General features: G+C 52.0%; 1 protein-coding gene across 3 annotated transcripts in view; it reads right to left on the reverse strand.

Annotated features, from left to right (window-relative positions):
* Nucleotides 1–1,115: 1,115 nt before the first annotated feature.
* The window catches only part of BDH1 (3-hydroxybutyrate dehydrogenase 1), a 40,318-nt gene continuing 20,147 nt past the window's right edge, over nucleotides 1,116–21,286 (reverse strand). For all 3 annotated transcript variants that reach the window (XM_066347339.1, XM_066347338.1, XM_066347340.1), the window contains exons 3-7: nucleotides 21,194–21,266; nucleotides 20,406–20,516; nucleotides 10,790–10,931; nucleotides 4,438–4,590; nucleotides 1,116–2,670 (exon numbers count right to left, since the gene is read on the reverse strand). In XM_066347339.1, the coding sequence (XP_066203436.1) occupies nucleotides 2,201–2,670; nucleotides 4,438–4,590; nucleotides 10,790–10,931; nucleotides 20,406–20,516; nucleotides 21,194–21,266 (949 nt within the window). In that variant the 3' untranslated portion in view covers nucleotides 1,116–2,200. The remainder of the gene's footprint in view (nucleotides 2,671–4,437; nucleotides 4,591–10,789; nucleotides 10,932–20,405; nucleotides 20,517–21,193; nucleotides 21,267–21,286) is intronic.

A 21,286-nucleotide genomic window follows, 5' to 3' on the forward strand; every position in this document is an offset into this window, starting at 1 on the left:
TTTCATGCTGGCACTGGGTCCACTGTGGTGCTAGTTGAGTCACCTCCCCTCTTGAGAACAAGCGCATCTGCTCTGCCCACCTCACCCGGCTCTTGTAAGGATCAACGCTCGACTCTGCACCTCAGTGGCACTACACTAAAGTGCCAGAAAGAAAATGGGAAACGTGCGGTTGCAATTAGCATTGAGGCTATCTGGAGGGGAGGCTCTCTGGGCTTTCCAACCTGGGGAAGAAATGAAGATCCGGCAGCCCGCAGGCCAGCGAGGCGGTTCTCCTCTCCGGGAGAGCCAGCGGCGGTGCAGCCTCTCCAGGGGTGTTTACTGCGGGTCCAGCTCAGAGCACGTGACCGTTTCCACTTCCTGTCAGTTCCCAGCTGGCCTATAACAAGTGTTGCATTCATTTTCCTTTCATGAAATTAAACATAAAAACAAAAGATGTAAAAATGTCGTTCTGAAAGGCCAGCTCTGTTAGACAAAAGGATCCTATTGTTATGTGAAGACATTGTCCATCAAATGTCCCTCTCTGGATTCTGGAGAACTCCAGACCTGCCTGCCCTCTGTCGTCCTTGCAGGCCCTCCAGGTCTCACTTTGTAGAGGGAGCTGGGACAGGGCATCTCTGATTGAAGACAGTGGACAAGGGCCCAAAAGGCAGGGAGAGTTTGCTTCTCAGGGGATCTGCTTCTCCTCGGCCCTGCCTGAGCCCCGCGCTCAGTCCCAGCTGCCCAGGTTCTTTTGCCTTCTCCTGGCACTAGGCTCCAGTTTAAGCCAAGCAGCTACTAGAGCAGCGGGAACACTGCTTCTGAAGGGCCTGCGTCCTCGTGTCGGTGGGGATCACGAACCCTTGGAGACCTCAGGCTTCAGTGGAAGCTCCCAGCCCAGAGCAGAGGGGGCTCCGGCTGCGGCGGCAGCGCGCCCTCTAGCGGCAGGCCTGGCCCTTCCCGGGGAGGCGGAAGTGCTAATTAGATTTGCGGGGCTGGCACTCAGGACCCTGTCCTAGGCCTGCAGCCACCTGGAGGAAGGTAGTGCTGAGTACTGGTCCAAACATCCCGGCCCTGGGAAATTTTAACGATGGCAGTCCTCAAATCCAACTTTAAGAAGTGATGACACAGACTGCCTATCAGTGACCTGGCTTCTTTATTAAAAATAAGTACACAGCAAGAAGGTAAGCCATCAGTGAAACCCACCCTGAGCTCTACAGAACAGATGTGTGTGAGGGAGAGACGGGAGGGGGGGGGGGAGGGGAGGGGAGAGCACCACGTGACAGGCAGAAACTCCGGACCTGCCCCTGGGGAGGGTGCCACAGTGCCTGGCCTTTACACATAGCTCCTGCCAAGGTGCACCATTTAACAGGGCTTCCATTGCAGGCAAAACCAAGCAGACCTAAGCCAGACACCGCCCTCTTAGCCAAAGAGCACCTCCACAGTCTGTGTTAAGTCTTAAGAGAGGTGGAGAAATCAAAAGGGAATCTCTAGTGTCCCCACCCCCTCCACACAGTCAGTTCTGAACTGCTGGCTGTGAGCACACACACCAGCTCCGGTGCGCATGCGGAGAGGAGCACAGTGTGCACGGCACAGTACGTAAGGCTCAGGAAGGTCACAGGGCTCTCTGAGGAGCCAGCTGGAGCCAGAGTGCCCTGGAACACAAAATGTGAGGCACTTCAACAGCAGTGACAGGAACACATGACTTGGACCATTTATAAGCGATAAAAGGATTGTTCACGTATCCACTTATGGGCTGCAGATTCTTTGTGTACAAAAGAATTTCTGTTCCAATACTCATGAGGCTGGCTTAAGGATGAATTGAGATAAAAGTTTTAAATGGGGGTTTTGGCTTAAAAATGTAAAGGATTTGGATTCTATTTTATAGTAAATCTGTTTTTAATAAAAAGATGTTTTCTGCAAAACCTTTGAATGAAATTAACTCCAGAAAGACAGATGATCCATGCTTGCCCTGGAGTTTAGGGGCCCTGCCCACCACTCTGCACCTCGATTGCGGAGGCCTGAGCCACTCACTGTGCACACAATTCGAGCTGGGCTACCTGCTCCAGTTGATGCTAAGACTGGTAGTGGTCCTCCTGGGACAGTGGATAATCCACCAGTGGGTAATAAAGAGGTGACTATACAAGCTCCTCCCTTCTTCCCTCCCTCCTTCCCTCCCATTCCTTTCCACCAGGGCTCTAGGCAGAGGCCAGCTCAAAACTCTTCAGTGTATATAGATCCTGTCGGAGATCGCTCCAGGGAAGTGGGTCATGATCTGCATTCGCAGCCACCAGTAATAGTCCATGGGGTGGTAGCGGGTGTAGGGGTTGGCGGCGGTCAAGGCGTGGGTGACTGCGTCGATGACCGGGGTCGTGTCGGTGGAGCCACTGTTGCAGTAGCTCTCCATGGTAGCGATCTTCTCGTCAAAGTACTTCCTGCCGTAATCCTTGCGCACCACGTCAGGCAGCTCGTCCCACATCTTATTGGCAATGGCCTGGATGCGCTCAGGGCTGTAGAGGCTCGTGGCTGCGATGAAGTTGCCGGGTTCCACCACACAGACCTTCACACCCAGGGAGTGCATCTCGTAGCGCAGGCAGTCGGAGAAAGCCTCCACCCCGAACTTGGTGATGCAGTACGGGGAACGGGCCGGGTTGGCCATGCGGCCCAGCATGCTGCTGATGTTGACGACGCGGCCTAGAGGAAGACAGCAAGCAGTTGCTCAGGGGTCATGGCCTGGTGGGGCAGAGGGCCTGGGGCCTAGCACGTTTGCAGAGACCTGGCTGGAACCTGGACTCCTGGCTCCTGATACTTATTTTGCTGCCACAGGCTGGGGCCCGGCCATGTGGCCCCCCCAAGGTCTGAGGGCCCTCATTCACAGTCAGGGCCAGCCCAGGTCCACATATCAGCATCAACATCCCTGCTATTTGCAGGGTAGCCAGCTGTGCCAGGCAGCACAGGAGAGGAGAACTGAGTGAGAAGCGGGCCTGCGTCCCGGGAGGGCACACAGCACACGAGGAAGCTGTGTCTCACCTCCCACATTCTCCCATTGACTTTCCCCACAACACTCACCTGGGAGGGCTGTCGCCCAGCAGGGAGGGGCAAGGGCAAGGGTAGGGTTTTAGCCTGACGTCAGGGCCAGGACAAGGGGACAGAGTCTTGAATATTGAGAGAATAATGTTGACCTCAAAAGTGATGACCCGCCTGACCAGGTGGTGGCGCAGTAGATAGAGCATTGGACTGGGATGCGGAAGGACCCAGGCTCGAGACCCCGAGGTTGCCAGCTTGAGCGCGGGCTCATCTGGCTTGAACAACAACAACAAAAAAAGCTCACCAGCTTGGACCCAAGGTCGCTGGCTCGAGCAAGGGGTTACTCAGCCTGCTGAAGGCCCACGGTCAAGGCACATGTGAGAAGGCAGTCAATGAACAACTAAGGTGTTGCAATGAAAGGCTGGTGATTGATGCTTCTCATCTCTCTCTGTTCCTGTCTGTCCCTGTCTATCCCTCTCTCTGACTCTCTCTCTCTGTCCCTGTAAAAATAAATAAATAAAATAAAATTTTTTTAAAAAAAGTGATGACCCAAAGGCCCAGCGTGGGGGTTGCTAGGAACCAACCATAGCTTCTCCCAGCCCTGGGGGGGGGGGGGAGACGGAGGTGGAGCCCATCCAGACAGACAGCCCAGGCAGACCTGGGTCCTGCTCACCCTGGCTGTGCACCCAGGAAATAAAGGCACAGCCCTATTCTGGGCACTCTGGGAGGCTCCTTTCAGAAACCTCCAAGTTAGAAGTCACTGAAGGGTTGCAGTTTTCTTCTAAAATCCTACAGCACCATCTGGGTTCATTATGTCATTGCTGGGACCTTGAGATAGATCAGATGGTTCTTCCCTTTATACCAAAATTATTTGCTGTTCTAGGGAGCACATCTGAGTCAGTGACTTTTTAGGTTGTTTGTTTACATTGGGTTCATTAACACAGTGCTGACATTTTGTCTCTTTTTCAAGTTTCTAATCTTATTATTACTTTTTTATGTAGTAGCACAATTGTCTCATTTCTTAGGTACAGCACAGTAAAACATGGAATGGATATACCAATATTACTTAACCACACCCCTACGGATACCATGATATACAGAATGCTCTGTACAGAAGGGTAGTTATTTCTCTAGACTACATTCCCAGAGTGGGATTACCACTGTAAACTTTTAGCCTTTGCTGTATAGACCCGGACCTCACACCTCACACCTCACACCTGCTCTACTTTCTGAAAACCGCTCATCCTTTTCCGCTTCCCTGGCCACCGCACCGCCACTCACCACCACCCACAGGCCCCCTTGCTCCTGGGAGCCATGTGCTCAGCCTTGCTGGGCCGTGGATGTTGGATCTGCTGAAACCTATTGCCATTCTGAGCCAAGATGAAAAGGTGGGGCAGGTCCAGGGGACAGGAGAATGATCTCTCTCCAACTCACCTTTGGCCCTGCGGATGAGGGGGAGAAAGGATTTTGTCATCCGCACTGTGCCCCAGAGGTTCACCTCCGCCACCTCCTTGTAGGTCTCCATGCTGGTGAACTCCACCTCCCCGAACGTTGAGATGCCTGCATTGTTAACCAGGCCCCACAGGCCTGGAGGGGAAGGAACAGAACCGAGGTCAACACATGGGCTAGGTCAATCATCAGCCTACAGCCACTCCCCTCCCCACTTTGATCCTCTTTCCCCTTTCCTCGCCATCTTTGTGCCCAATGCTCTCGGGACACTATTTAGAGTCACAAAAGAAAATAGGAGATAGTGCTGGCTATAACCCTCCCTTAAGTCTAGACCATTCAAACCTTATATTTCTTCTTCCTTAATTGACTCTCTGGACCATCATGACCCAGACTCGCCAGTGCCCCCAGCCTGGAGTCCCAGCTCACCCCACACACTTCCACTCTATTCCAGCCAGTCTGCTCCCATGCTCTGCACCCGGGCACCTGTGCAGTCACCTGTCTCTGAACCTTACTTGCATTCTCCCTCTTGCCAGAAGCCTGGGGAACCTCAGGAGTCTTCCAGGTCAAGCCTCTCTGTAAGACCAGAGAGGGAAGACCAAGGGTCCAAAGTCACACAGCAAGCTGGAGGTCTGCTAAGCCTTGATCTCAGATCAGGCCCCCCATCCGGCTTAACAATGACTCCATGCTCTGACCTCCTGTCCTTGAATCACGCCCTGTTGCCACTTATCATGTAGTAAGCCGCATGACCTGGTAACCTGTTCATCAATACCGCATGTGTATACACCTGGTCTTTGCAGGTAGCGAACATCCCTCAGCCTTGGGTGGTGCCGCGGGGTTGAGTATAGGGTCGGAGCAAATGTACACTGAGTATATTTGGGTTGACTGTCTCCAGTAAGACCAGCAAACGGACACCTGATTATTTTTATTTTTTAAATTATTTTTTTCATTATTTTTGAGAGAGAGAGGCCAAAAGGGAGAGAGATGAGAAGCATCGACTAGTAATTCTGTCACTTAGCTGTTCACTGATTGCTTCTCACATGTGCCTTGATGGGGGGTGTATGATGGGGGGTGTAATCCAGCTGAGGCAGTGAGCCATTGCTCAAGCCATGACCTTGGGATCGTATTGATCACATGTTCAAGCTAGTGAGCCTACATTTAAGCCGAATGAGCCGATGGGCCTGCCATCAACCGGGCAACCTCGGGGTTTTGAACATGGGACCTCAGCGTCCTAGGTCGATGCTCGGTGCCTCCACCAGTCAGGCAGACAGCTGGCTTTTATAGACACAGAACACTGGTGCCAGGAGACTCCTTGTAGGTCACTTAGTCTGATAACTAACCTCACAGCCAGGGGTACAGAGGCCCTGAGGGGAAAGGCCTGGCATCGGTGTGCCCAGTAAATTAGAGGCGGAGCCTAACTGGGGGAAGTGCTGGGAGGAGGCGGCAGGGAACTCTTGGAGCTCATTTTTTGGGTGCAAGGAGTGAATGGGCTAGAGCCTCAGGACAGAACAGGGCCTGCCTCTCTGCTGGGGACCCCCAGAGTTCCGTCTCCTGTGGCCATGAAGATGTCTTTCGCATGCAGCCTCGGGGCAGGCCGCCCTGGGGACTGTCCCCCAGCCTGTGGGAACGCTGACGCTGCTCTCTGAGTTAATCGGGAGTTTGTGTAAATGACAGAGTAATTGGTCTCTAGCTGCTTCCCTTCCGTGTTACTCAAATTAAAGCTTCATCAACTGACCTCTGGTGCCTTCCCCTTCAATTGTGGAAAATTAAGGACATTAATTAGGGAAAGGAAATTGCTGGTTAACAAAGTGCTTGTGAAGTTCTCATTCCAATCCCCAGCCAGAGCTAAAGCGTCCTCCCCCTCAAGTCTCACTGGCGACCTGCACTGACTCAGCCACCGCCACCCCCAGAGCGCCCCTTCCCCAGTCCTGCAGTCCCCTCCTCTTCCCAGGAGGCCTTGCCCCTTGCCAAGGCTGACACCCACCTGCCACCTTCCTAACGGTAAGCCATCAATCCTCTCTCATTTAGCAACTTCACCTCGCCTGCTGACCCTGTCTCCTTCCCTTCCATGTTGTACACAGTAGGTGCTTAATAAACATCTGTCAGATGAACATAAACACTACGTCTCCTTATCCTAAAGAGCCTTCTCTTACCCATGCTATCCCCCATGCTACTGTCCGCTCCCCCGCCCTCCACAGCCGGGCTCTGAGAACACAAGCCAGACTCTCCAGTTTCCCATTCCCCTGCCATTGTGGGTCCCAGCCCTGCCCCTGCTCCAGGGTATCCAGGGTATCCAGGGTGCCACATGCTAATGACGCCACCCCATCTTCATTCTCAACGTCTCCACCGTGTGCTCACTGCTCATGGTTCCTGACACTCGCTCTTCCCCGAGAGTAATAATAGCCAAGCGCCTCCTCCATCCTCCCTGCCACCTCTCTTCCGCCTGCCCCACTCAGATACAGGTGTTCCCCAATGGCCTTCCTGGCCTGACCACCTTCTCCCAAACTGCACTCAGTGCCAAGGCAGCTTCTTTTTGTCTGAGCTCATGGACTCTTACAGCTGCTTTGTGTTCTATTCATATGGGAAGTATCACACAGCCTAAAATAAATAACCTTTTTTCCATTTAACATTAATTACATCTGACACTAATATCCAGAAAAGTTCAACTGAACTTGACCTGTGAAAGCAGCGTCCTGGAAGACAGCTCTGCTGACCTGCTAAGCAGTAACAGTGTGCAGACCTGGGGGCTCTCTGGGGTCCTCATCCAACCTTCCGAGTCAACTCCCAGCATCCCTGCTGCTCTTGGTGACAGCTGTGTTCCCGCAGCAGGTGACAGCTGTGTTCCCGCAGCAGCCCCGTGCCGCCTCCATGTGGCGGGTCCCACGGACCCTCGGCAGCCACGGCTCTCTCCCAATCCCAGTCTCCTCCTCCTGACAGTCACCTTCACCTGATGTCCCACAGGACCAGCCCATCCGAACCACATGGACACAGCAAGTTCCCCGCTGCCCCTCCTCCTTGTTAATAGTTTCACTTCAGTTTTTACTCCCCCAGCTCCACATTTCTCCACCCTACTAATGAGGACTGTTAGCATGCCTGATAAGATCAAAAGGACAGCTGCCACGCTCTGAACTAAACGTTCTGTCTCTATTAATTCACCTGCTCCTCATAAGCAACCTATAAAGTAGATATTAAATTGTCCCATATCTGAATGAGACATCTGCGGTGAGAGAGTGAAGCGCCTTGCTCAGTGTCATCCAGATACCTAGTGGGCAGGACGGAGTTTGGACCCAGCACTGTGTGAGGACACAGCCCTCATGCTTAACCCTGTGTGGCTGCTGACTCCTTCCCAGTGTCACAAGAATCAGTGTCTTCCTTCCTGTTTCCATGGCATGGAGGGTCCCGTTACCCCCTCCTGTATTACTGAAGAAGCCCCTCCCTGTTTTAGTTTCTCCCTCCACCTCCTTCCCGATGCAACCCCTTCTACCCCAGTCTCCGCTGTCGGTCACTTCCTGCTCTGGGGCCTCCCTTCCACAGTGGGTTCGTGAAGTCTCTCCCAGGCTTCGTCTCCCACGCCCTTTCAAGTACTCTGCCTTCTGCAAGTCCTCTGACATCACGGCCCCTCCTGCCTCTGCTGCTCCCTGGCTCTGCTCAGCCCCTCCAACCTAAGAGCAGCTTTTGTTGAAATTCTACCCACGCCCTGCAGCAGTCAGACCTGGGTATGAGCACCGGACGTTCGCAAAGCACTTTTCCCACTTCACAGATGGGCAAGCTGAGGCCCACACAGGTGACCACAAGGTCACATTTCTAATAAGAGGTGAAGCTCAGAGTAAAACTATTCTTCTCGCTCCTAGACCGAGGGTGTCCAGACTATAGGGTCTTCCCTGCCTATGGCATGATGTCCCCAGTGCTACACCCATTCCTCACAGGTCCTATGTGAAATCACCAGCTTCCACGTGGCTGGTGACCCACCACAAAGTCCTCCTGCCAGGTGAGACCCCTTCTGGTGCTCAGTACATAGCAACTCTACAGCAAGTACTCAATGAATGTTTACTGACGGTGAGGAAAGTGGTCCTCAGACCGTGCCCGCAGCCTGCCCGCTGGCCCACTCACTCAGTCTTTCCCTAGTGCGAGCGTCACAGGCTCCAGATGTCCAGTCCCTCAGAGTCTTGCTGGGGAGCAAAGAGGCCAGTGGCAGGTGGCTCGCAGCTCTCATCAGACAGTCCCATCATCTCATCCCCCAAGGCTGGCTCCCCGGGCTTTGGTAGCAATTGTTCCATAGAGCAGGGTGAAGGGCACCAAAGTCGCAGTAAAAATGTGCCCTCCACTTGTCTCCTGGGAGCTTCCTGCCTGGGCAGAGGGTAAGTCAGAAGCCATCACTCTTTAGGAACCTCTAGCTGGTCTTTCTCTCTGGGGAGGGCGCCACCTGGAGTTCAGAGACAGCATTGCCGGAGAAGGGGAGAATTGGAGCTGCTTTGTCTACCAGGATACAGCCCCCTGAGCAGCAGGGGACCACATGGTGGGGGTGGGAGGGAGGCGGACCAGTGCAGAGGAAGGGGGAGGAGGAGACCTGCCCACCTGTATATCTAACAGATTTCTTTTCTTCTCAGACCTAAACATCTTCAAATATTTTTCTAATAAATGCAGTTTCAGTTAAGTAAGGTCTGCTTTATGCTCTGGTCTACAATGATGATTCCTTTACACAGGCATTTTATTTTATTTATTTTTAAGATTTTACGGAGAAAGGAGGAGTGAGAGAATGAGAAGTAGCCACTCGTTTTACTTGCTCATTGGTTGCTTGTCTTATGTGCCTTAACTGGGGAAGCCCAAGGTTTTGAACCTGCAACCTCAGCATTCCAGCCGCTGCTCTATCTACCGTGCCACCACCGGCCAGGCTACACAGGCATTTAAAATCCCTACAAACCCACAGGCCATAATGAAGGCTTTATGTGCTGACTGCAGATGTTTTCCTGCCTAGTAGCTCATGAACGCAGCGTCCCAGCTGCCAGGAAAGGCGGGGAGGAGGGGGTGAAGCAGGCTGCACCTTCTGAACTGTAATCATCCCAAGGGGACCCATCCGGCCTTTGCTTAATGAAACGTAAGTCCTGGTCTGCCTGTTGATTACTAAACAGATGTTCTAGAACTCACAGGCCTCTCCTCAGAGAGCAGAGGGGTCTGGGAATGGCCTGCTGTGTGGGTGGGGCTGGCACTGGGCTGACAAGGTGACACATCAGTGACAGGCTGGCAGCTGGAGCAACAGCTTCTCTGATAGCCACACAGCACAGGAGTTTCTGAGGTGCCGCTGGGGGTGACCGCATGTCTGCCTGACTGAGAACACTCGGCAAGGCCCCACAAAGGCCTTGGTCACCCCAACCCCTTCCCTTGTCCCTACAGGCAACTGAAGTTCCTGCTTAGGAGAGCGGTCCCCACCCGATTCTGAGGAAGCCAGAGAGCTGAATGAGGCACAGCCTTTCTGCCTGGGCTGTCGGGAAGCTCAAAGGTAAGAGTCGTAGACGAAGTCAGGACACCAAATTGGCTTCACCGTCACCACTGTGTTCTACATGCACGGTGTCCCCTCCCCTCTGGTGTACAAGAGCCCCCCACCAAGGTCCTCCTTGGGCTGACACAGGAGGACACCTGAGTCCTTATGTTCTGTAGCATCCCTGTGGCTACTGATCCCAAAACTTCTGTCCCTTTAGCTACTGGGGCTAAACCTCGCTGACAGCTGTCTCTTCCCCTCCTCTGGTGCCTAACTGCTCACGACAGCCCCCGCCCATAGAGCCTCCTTGCATCTCCTCTGCTCCCAGGCTCACCTGCAACCCTCGACACCTGATCTCCAGCCCAGATGCTCTCCCAGGGTGTCCCTTAGGCACTTCAGCACATGCCCCAACCTGCTCCTTCATGAGGGAACTAGGTGTCCAGGATAGAGACCTCTTGTCTCTCCCCATCCCCACTTGCCTGAGTCACCCAGTCCAGCCAGCTATGTCCTCTCAATACTTGAACCTGGTTCTTCACTTCCCTGATAGGTCCTGGAGGACGTGGACTGTGCCTGGCCATCTTTGTGTTCCCGACACTGAGGCCCACCACCTGGCTCTGAGCGGGCCTTCAGGGGGCGTTGGCTGAACTGACCTGAGCCAGAGCACACTCTTCACCATTCCTGTAGGTTCTGAAATCACCTCTGGCTTTATTTCGCAGTGCCTGATTGCATGGCTGGGTTTAATTCAGCTCACTTCCTCCCACTGTATCGGAGGAAGAGCTGACTAACAAAGGACTCTGGGCAGGATACTAGCAAGTGGAGGATGGTGTTTAGAAAGGGCACCCTGTGCCCCACGGTACCCCCTACCTTTCTCGGGGTCCTCCAGGCTTGAGCGGACGACCTCCACAACTTTCTCCACCTCCTCGCTTTTGCAGACGTTGAGTTGAACAGTTCTCAGTCGATCACTCTTCAAGCTGTCCAGTTCCTTGACTCCAACATCCCCTTTGTCCTGGGGAGGAGACAAGAGCTGCTTCACTCCTTGCCTCTAGGATGAGGACCAGGGCCAAGGAGAGGAGCTGGCCCCAAGTCCCTGCCTAAGCCTGAGGCCAGTACCAGCTGCAGACAGTGGTCTCTGCAGCCCACCCGGGCCTGCTCCACCACAGAGGCTGCACTGAACCCCTGAGCACTAATGACATACCAAGCGCCAAACTAAGTGCCACAGACACAGCCATGAGCCCCTAAGTCCTCACTGGCAGAATCATCTCTCTAAGTAGAGGTTGCAAACTCAATACCTACTTGGGCCAGGCATGTGGGTGGCGCAGGATGAAAAAGGGAACACGCAGGGGCGGAGCACAGCCTCGCCTCTCCGCCCCTGGCCGCTGTTGTCCACGTGTGCATGGAAGCCCGGGGCTGCCATATGCTTAGACTTTTAAGCTGGTAATTGGGATTTCTGAATGAAATCTCTTAATTCTTTGTGTTGGCGACTAATATGGGTTTTATAAACAATTTGTGGTCCAAAGCACATCCAGAAGTCACCTGCGACCAGCAGGCTGTCAGTTTGCCGACTGTTCTAAGCCAATGCCGCCCGCACAGCGGTGAGCGGCCAGGCCCGGCTCTGCTGCCGCGTCTGCCACCAGCCAGGCAGGCTCTGCGCACCCCAGCGCACCCCTTCACGGGCGCCCAGTTCTCCTGCGACAGATAGTCACAAGCACATCCCACCTGTCCTGGCCTGCTCAGATGAATGGAGTGAGGAAATCGTTTTTTTAAAGAGTCTGTTAATCAATAAAGCACTATGCCAATTCAGGTATTACTACACATAAGAAAAGTATCACGCGGCAAACATGTCAGGGCCTCTGTCCCGTTCCAGCGCTAGGTACTATCATCTGCTCAGTACTGGAGACACAAATATAAATAACCCAGCCCCTGTCCTCCAAGAGCCACATTTCAGGAAAGGAGGCAGAGGAGCAAGCAAACAGTGTGGAGAGTTTGCTGCAGGAACCCTTGTGGGAGGTGCGGGCTGCACAGGGGGGCGGGCAGGGAAGGCTTTCCAAAGGGCGTGACAGCTGAGGACATGGGCCGGGGGTGTCCGTGCATGCGGTGGGGCACCTCAGGCAGACGGAAGAGGGAGCTGCCAGCAGCCACTGCAGGCAGCGCACAGGCCTGAGGAGGCTGTGGCCGCGAGGCAGCCGAGGTGGGCAGGGCCCTGTGTGGGGGCAGTGCTGAGCTGCTGGAGGATTTGAATAAAGTAGACGTCATTTATTGTTTACTGTGCTTCCCATTGTGCTAAGCACTTGAAACGTATTATTATCTCATGAGTCCTCACATCATGAGGCAGGTTGTATTATCATATTGCATCTATTCTGTGACACATATTTTCACAACAGGAAAGAGCTACACACAATGTAAAAATTAAACAGTGTCCATCATGATTTGATCGACAGTGACTTTCTCAGTGGTGCACGGAGCAGTGGTGCACCTTACAGGAGGACAGCAGCAGCTACCAGAGGTGAAGGGACAGAGAGGTGCCTACTGTCAGCCCACGGCTTGCCCGGGGCACATACAACTGGTGCTGAAGCCAGGGCTGGAGTAGAAAGCACAAGGCTGGTCAGCACCGGGGGGAAGCTCTCTGCGGGCTAGGCTGAGCCTGCAGGGCCTGCATCCCAGGATGGGGCTCAGGGCTAGAAGGATGCAGTGTCAGAGGCTGTCAGGGGAGAACAGTGCAGGGATCACGGGCTAGGCTGAGCCTGCAGGGCCTGCATCCCAGGATGGGGCTCAGGGCTAGAAGGGTGCAGTGTCAGAGGCTCTCAGGGGAGAACAGTGCAGGGATCATGTCGAATGGGCCCGGAGGTGATGGAGATAATCACTCTGAGAGAAGAAGAGACTCAGGGAGAACATGACGGCAAGCAGTCGACTTGTCCTTGCAGCCCAGAGAACTGGACGAGAGCCAGGAAGTCAAATTCGGCTCAGAACGAAAACTGATTTTCACAATCCAGAGATGGCATGGGCTGCCTACGAGGTGTTTAAACTAGTGGGTAGAGATGGCGGTTGGGGCTAGGTGGGGGACATGGTGCAGAAAAAACCCAGGCATCATGCAAGAGGTCAGCCTGATTGCCCTCCTCTAAGATCCCTTCTTCCTCCAAATTACATCCTCTCCCAGGAGCCCCCCACCCAGTGTTCCCACTGGAGAAGCACCATGTGTGGCCCTTGAGTCTCTGCCCAGCCTGGCACCGGAATCACCTCTGCACAGAGCAGCCGGTGGGGGGCTCGCGTCCTGCATGGCCCGCTCCGAAAGCCCCTGGATGTGCCAACCCTCCCGAACACCGGTGCCGGTGTTCCCTCTACAGTGGAGCAGAAGGCCTGGAGTGTCTGCGCTGTCCACTGTCCCCTGTCCCCGTAGACGCTGCACCAGAAAGGAATTCCCCAGATGCCACCTTCACATCAGGCTGGAGGGGCTGGAGCCACAGACACCTCTCCCCACACACACAGCACACAGGCACCAGGAAAACACATCCCATTTTAGTGCAGTCTTCTTATCTCCTCCTCAGACGCCCCTAGGAGCCGAGCCCCAGTAATGTGAGTCTCCGCGGGGGAGCTGGTGTTGACTTCCGACAGCACAGATTCCAGCTGAGGTGCACGGGAGGGACCTGGGTGTCCTTTCCTGGCCCAGCCTTTGTTAATCCTGCTGCCGTCATTCAGCAACCCTGGACCTCACCCAGACCTCTCCTTGTGCTTCTAGCCACCAGCGAGCCAATGCCCCTGCCATCCCCAGGGTGAAACGTCACCTTGGCTCAGGGTGTCCACAGGGACTGTCTGGCAGCTTAGAAGCTAAGAGCTTCCTCTCAGAGGAAACTGGGCTTCCTCTCACTGCCACAGCTTCAGGCTCAGCGTTCAGGCCCCAGGAGAGAAACCCCCACCCTCCCACCCTCGCTGGACAGACCTCCTGGGGCCCTCGTCCACCTCTGAGCAGCCTCCACACCCTGCTCCTGGGAGCCACCTCCACAGGGAAAGGGACTGTCGTTTTGCCCCAGCTGTTCTGAGGAAACCTTCCCAGCTGCCCTCAGCCTGCGGGCTCCAGACTGAGAGGGCCGCTGCCTGCCGGACCCACCAGTCCTCGGCCGAGGTCACAGTGCCTGGGCTACGCCTCCCTGGCCCCAGGGTTTCTGTGTCTGCCCACACCTGTCTTGCTGCTCAGAGGTGAGCTTTCAGTCCTGTTGCATTGGTGCCTGTGTAACTAGTTTATTAGTAAACCCACTTCTCTCACTGTCCTCTTTAACTTCATCTGTGAGCTACTTTTTCCACCCCTGCATGAAGTTGCCGGCAAGTCCTATAGATTTTCCACTCACTCTCAAATACTAGAGAGCCTCTTTGTTTTGGCATAAAGGATCCAAGTTCAGTCTACCAATCAGAGAACTCCAGCCAAGCCTGGTTTGAAAACTCAAACTCTCAACATCTACCCGGTTTAGAGCCTACCCTGACCAGGCCAGACAGAATGTGGGACGCCAGGTAGTAGGTGGGGGGTTGCCTTTCTCACTATTTTCTAGCTCCTTCTCCTCTCTTATTCCTTAAGCTCAGACCCTTCCAGGGCTGGATCCAGGGGCTGACACATGAGAGAGCAGGACTGCAGCTTTCCGAGGGTGGTGCGCTGTTCCTGCTGTCAGTGTCCTGGGGCGGCCGCTGCACGAGGGCTGACCCTGCCTCTCGGGGGCCCCAGCCCTGGAGACTCCTGTGCCCTTCCCTCCGGGGCCCCAGCCCTGGAGACTCCTGTGCCCTTCCCTCCGGGGCCCCAGCCCTGGAGACTCCTGTGCCCTTCCCTCCGGGGCCCCAGCCCTGGAGACTCCTGTGCCCTTCCCTCCGGGGCCCCAGCCCTGGAGACTCCTGTGCCCTTCCCTCCGGGGCCCCAGCCCTGGAGACTCCTGTGCCCTTCCCTCCGGGGCCCCAGCCCTGGAGACTCCTGTGCCCTTCCCTCCGGGGCCCCAGCCCTGGAGACTCCTGTGCCCTTTCCTCCGGGGTCCCAGCCCTGGAGACTCCTGTGCCCTTCCCTCCTGCAGCTGGAGTCCTCTCCCTCGGCCCGGGTTCCGTGATGCAGCCCTCTGGCTGGGCCACATGGGCCCTCCCGGGGGTCTCACTGGGCAGGCGCCCTGAACATGGCTCCGGGAGCTCTCCCCAGGATCCGGTCAGGGCAGGCAGGGGCGTCCTGCCCAGGCAGGAGGAGAGCCTTTCGCCTGTGTGGCTCTCTCTGCTCCTCTCCACAAGGGCAAGAACTTTCCACTGAATTGTTATATGTCCACTTTCATAGAACTTTGTCAGCTCATAATAGGTACTAAATAAATATTTGTTGAATAAATGAATAAACAGAGTGGTAGGGGCAAAACTCCAACCCAGATGGATTGGAAAAGAAATTGAAAGTAAAAAAAAATGGACCCTGGCTGGTTGGCTCAGTGGACAGAGTGTCAGCCTGGCATATGACGTCCCATGTTCAATCCCCGGTCAGGGCACATAAGATAAGCCGCCATCTGCTTCTGTCCCCTCCCTCTCCCCTTCTCTCCCTCTTCCCGTCCCGCAGCCAGTGGCTCGGTTGGTCTGAGCATCGGCCTCAGGACCTGAGGATAGCTTGGTTGATTCCAGCATTGGCCCCAGATGGGTATTGCCGGGTGGATCCCTATTGGGTGCATGCAGAAGTCTGTCTCACTATCTCCCTTCCTCTCACTAAAAAAAAAAGAAAGTGAGGCCCTGGTCGGTTGGCTCAGCGGTAGAGCGTCGGCCTAGCGTGCGGAGGACCCGGGTTCGATTCCCGGCCAGGGCACACAGGAGGAGCGCCCATTTGCTTCTCTACCCCTCCGCCGCGCTTTCCTCTCTGTCTCTCTCTTCCCCTCCCGCAGCCAAGGCTCCATTGGAGCAAAGATGGCCCAGGCGCTGGGGATGGCTCCTTGGCCTCTGCCCCAGGCGCTAGAGTGGCTCTGGTCACAACATGGCGACGCCCAGGATGGGCAGAGCATCGCCCCCTGGTGGGCAGAGCGTCGCCCTATGGTGGGCGTGCTGGGTGGATCCCTGTTGGGCGCATGCGGGAGTCTGTTTGACTGTCTCTCCCTGTTTCCAGCTTCAGAAAAAAAATAAAAAATAAAAAAAATAAAAAAAAAAAAAAAAAGAAAGTGAAAAAAATGAAAACTTGTACTACAAACAAGCTTCCAGGGGAGCTTTTGTACAAAGAGAAGCAGAAAAATGCGATAGTAGTGCACACAGGTGTGTGTGTGTGGGGGGGGGGGGGTGCAGTGTGCACACGCAGAGAGAATGATCCAGTAAAGGCTGAGGAGGAGGTAGTGATGTTAGAGGGGAGACATCTGCTGGAGCCAAGTCAGATCGAGGCCTTGAGGTCTGAAGCCCGGGGAGGGGTAACTCCACATAAGGGCTGGCAGAGAGTCTGGGTACAGACGTAGCTGAAATCCCCACGTAGCTTAACATTTCAAACCAGGCTGTAGATACTCTCCCCTTTCCAGTTACTATGGCACCTCACACAGTCTCTGGTGGCGCTGACTACTTTGTGGTTTGTATAACTATTGATAATATGAGATTCCAGGCAGAAACAGAGACACATTCTTTACATCCCTAGTGACTTCTGCACCCTTCAGCTTTGCCCAGAAAGACAGACCATGACAGGAAAATAGTCAAGGAGCCACCAAAGACATAACCTGACAATGATCTTATCTGGTATTTTTTTCAAAACCCCAGTCCCTATATTACAGAATCACTGTTGGAGGAGTGGAAGAACCCAAGTTCACCTACTCCAACCCTCTTATCACAAGAGAGAGCAGACTGGGGCTCAGGGAAGCAACGGTGGCCGATCTGGGACTAGGACTCAAGGCCCTCACCCTGTCTTGAAGGCTCTGCAGCCCTGAGCAGCCTCGGCCCTGTGCTGAGGAGTCCCAGGTGCAGCCCCCTTTATCACTGCACAAGCCAGCACGATGGTACAGCTGCTGAATATGGGGACAAGGGACTTAAAAAGCACAAAACATTTTGAGGCATCACAGCTCCTGCAAGGCCTGCTGGCAGGTCCACATTACTCAGAGAACACAGCCCTAAGCATGCCACACCCACTGCCCCCCAAATCCCTGCCGAAACAAGTTTCCTCGTGCACTGTCAGACGGAGCAGGCATGGCACAGCCTGCTGAGGAGCGCCTGGGTCACTGCATTCCGAAGCTGGGCCAACCGAATCCTCTCTCCTCCGGTCTGTGTTCAGAGCCCTGCACTGCAATCTCAAGGATTTCCTGCCTTCACCTGCCCCGTTCCCCTCTAGCCCTTACCCCCATTTTCCAAATCAGCCTCTTGCACATCTAATCCTATTTTGGCATCTTCTTTGAGGATTCGATCTGAGACAATTACGTAGCAGGTTTGTTGTTTGTGATGGTATGAATGTAGCAATTCTGAAGCTATTGCACATATATCGTAGGGCTGTCCAAGTGAGCAAATATATTGATATACAGTGTGTCCATAAAGTCATGGTGCACTTTTGACCGGTCACAGGAAAGCAACAAAAGACAATAGAAATGTGAAATCTGCACCAAATAAAAGGAAAACCCTCACAGTTTCTGTAGGATGATGTGGCAGCGTGTGCGCATGCGCAGATGATGTAACACCATGTACACAGCGGAGCAGCCCACAGCCATGCCAGTCGAGATGTGGACGGTACAGAGGAAAGTTCAGTGTGTTCTGTGGCTCACTAAATTCGAATCCGTGACCAAAGTGCAACGTGAATATTGGCGCGTTTATAACAAAGCGCCACCACATAGGAATAACATTACTCGGTGGGATAAGCAGTTGAAGGAAACTGGCAGTTTGGTGGAGAAACCCCGTTCTGGTAGGCCATCAGTCAGTGACGAGTCTGTAGAGGCTATACGGGATAGCTACCTAAGGAGCCCTAAAAAAATCTGTGCGTGAGCCCACATCGAACTGCACTAAATAGGCATGAAACTGGGAGAGTTTTCCTTCTATTTGGTGCAGATTTCACATTTCTATCGTCTTTTGTTGCTTTCCTGTGACCAGTCAAAAGTGCACCATGACTTTACGGACACACTGTAGTTGAGAATCTATGCAATTGGGGTCCAAACTGCAGAAGAAGAAAGAAAACAAATATGGAATGAGGGAAGCAAGAAAGACTGCTGTTGCATTGAACTGAAGTAGGAGGTCAGTATTACCTCAGAAATTATGTGTGTGTGATATTTATAGGCAATGTACATAGGAGATAGATAAATAAATATAAATAGATACAGGGTGCGCATATGTATATATGTGTTTGCTATTATTCATATACCTTTTAGCTCTGTCCACTGAGACAAAGAGCAGCAATGCCCCATTAGCAATGAGCATACTTAATGTCCAGATGTTGGTTTCTAAAAGAACCAGGTGGAACCATGTTTACACAGAAAAATGTATGTGAATCTTCATAGCACATCATTTATAATGACCAAAAATCCTAGCATTTTCATCCAAATATTGATTAGAAAGTAAATGAATTTTTAAGTGTAGTATATCTATACAACAAAATACCGTCAGCCAGCAATAAAATGAATCAACTATCAATACGTTGTACCACATGGGTGAGTGGGTAAAAGAAGCCAGGCACAGAATCTTGTGCATTGTATGACTGCATTCATGTGAGCAGTCCAGAACAGACAGATCTAAATAAACAGAAAGAAGTGGCTCTCTGGGACAAGAGGTAGGTGTGGCAGATATGCAAATAGTCAAGAGGGTAACGTTTGAGATATGGAAATATTCTAAAAGTGAACTGGTTATACAACCCTCCACATTGGGGAAACTGTCCCCTAATTACATTTGTAGCCTCATGACCCAATGCTTCCCTTCATGCACCCTAAATTTCAATGGATGAGTCCCAAAGGAGCCCAGAAATGAATCTTTGCATATGAGTCAAATGATTCTTGACAAGTGTGTGAGGACCACTTAAAGAGGGAAAGGACAGTCTTTTCAGAAAATGATGCTGAGAAAACTAGATTTCCTCATGCAAAGAATGAAGCTGGACCCTTACCTAACACCATATACGAAAACTCAAATTGGATCAAGGACCCAAATTGGATCAAGGACCTAAATGTAAGACCAAAAACATAAAACACTTAGGAGAAAACACAGGACAAAAGCTTCAAAACATTGTATTTGGCAATGATTTCTTGGATATAACACGAAAAGTATAAGTAACAACCACAACAAAACCCAAGCCGATTTAAAAATGGGCAAATGGCTTAAATAGACATTTCTCCAAAGGAGAAATGCAGATATGAATGACCAGTGAGCACATGAAAAGATGCTAAACATAACTAATCATTAGGGAAGTGAAAATCAAAACCACAGTGAGATACCACCTCATACCCAGTCGGATGGCGACTTCTATAACCAGAAAACAACAAGCATTGGCATGGGTGTGGGTAAATTGGAACCTTGTGCACTGTTGGTGGAAAGGTAAAATGGTGTAGACACTCTGGAAATCAGTTGGACGATGCCTCAAAAAATTAAAAATAGAATTAACATATAAGTCCAGCAATTTTATTTCTGGGTATATACCCAAAGAATGGAAAGCAGGGTCTTGAAGAGATATGTGTACATCTGAGTTCACAGCAGCATTATTCATAATAGCTAAAACATGGAAGCAACCCGTGTCCATCAACAGATGAACAGATAAGCAAAATGTAATATATATAAGGCCTACCGAAAAGTTCTGTCCGTTTTTGGAATAAAACAAAATACAAATTTTTCTTACTGTCAATAAACTTTATTAAATAATATAATTGCCATTATTATTAATGATTTCTTGCCAGCATGAGGGCAATTTGTATATCCCATTTTTGAAAAATGTTTTATCTTTTGATGCGAAAAATTGAACCAGTGCTTGTTTGATATCTTCTTCATTTTTGAATTTTTTGCCCTTCAAAAAATTTTGTAAGGACAAAAACAAGTCATAGTCGGAGGGTGCTAAGTCCGGGGAATATGGTGGATGCGACAGACATGCTTCTGTAGCATTTCTTCCTTGTTGAAATTTGTAAAAATTACAGTGGCGTAAATGCACTTTATCAGTAGCCATAGGTACACTATCGCTTCACACATAAGACTAACGTGAATCAACTTTGTTTTAGTTAATTTGCTACGTCAGTATGTATACATTAAGTGATAAAAATAGAGAGGCACACATGCGACAAATAAACATGTGCTTACGTGTTGAAACTTGTTGTGATAGAAACGGACAGAACTTTCCGGTAGACCTTATACATCCGATGAAATATTATTCAGCCTTAAAAAAGAAATTCTGTAGTATGCTACAACATGGACAAACCGTGAAGACATTATGCTAAGGGAAACAAGCAAGTTACAAGAAGACAAATAGTGTACGATTCTACTTCTATGAGGTACTTAGACAATGTGACTATGTGTGACAATGACTATGCGTGTAGGACAATGGTGACAAAGATGACCCATCTCTTACCTTCATCAAGCAGCCAGCAAACACAAGGAAGCCTTTTGAATGCAAATGCTTGGCCAAGGAGAACCCAAATCCAGAGTCACAGCCTGTGACCAGGACAGCTTTGCTGCCCACCTGTTTTAGAAGGTTAGACACCATGTTAGGAACCAGTATCCTGAGGGCAGAGTGACCAGTCCTCCCCTGGGCAGTACCAATGAGTGCTTCCTGATGGGCCAGGCTCGGCCCTCCCTGCCTGGCTCTTTCTGCCCGGAGAAGCACCACAGTCTAGTGGGAAAAGCTTGGACTTCGATCAAGAGACCAGGTTCTCACCCAGACTCTGCAACAGCTAATGTTGCTTGGGAAGTTACTTCCACTTTCTGGACCTGTCTTCTCATCGGCAAACACATTATCAACATCACCATCATCACTGTCATCTTCCTCATTACCTACCATGTGCAAGGCACTGTGCATACATTATTCTTATTTAACTCTCACAATAACTCCATACAGTAACTATGATAATTATACCATGCTACAAATGAGAAACAGATATTTTTAAAATGCCCAATATACTAAGTGATAGAACTAGGAATTGACACCAGGCCTGAGAGTTTCTAGAGTCTAAATTCTTAACCCCCCAAATTCATATGATGGGAGGTTTGGGGGGTGACAGGGGTTAAGAATGTGAGAGAGCGGCTCTGAGTGTCCCGGAAGCTCTAAAGTCCTGCTCTGAAGGTGGGTCAGGGCCTGGGGGCCAGAGGGAAGGGCTCTGACCACCCGGCTTGTTTCCAGTAGCTGGACTGCCTACTCACTGGGTTCACTGCATCCGCGTAAGTGCGACGACCCACAGGGACGAAGGAGGAGGAGAGAAACAGCAGTGTGCGCCTGCGAGAGAAAAGGAAGCC

This window comes from Saccopteryx leptura, chromosome 8 (genome assembly GCF_036850995.1).
Source record: "Saccopteryx leptura isolate mSacLep1 chromosome 8, mSacLep1_pri_phased_curated, whole genome shotgun sequence".
NCBI classification, from domain to species: domain Eukaryota; kingdom Metazoa; phylum Chordata; class Mammalia; order Chiroptera; family Emballonuridae; genus Saccopteryx; species Saccopteryx leptura.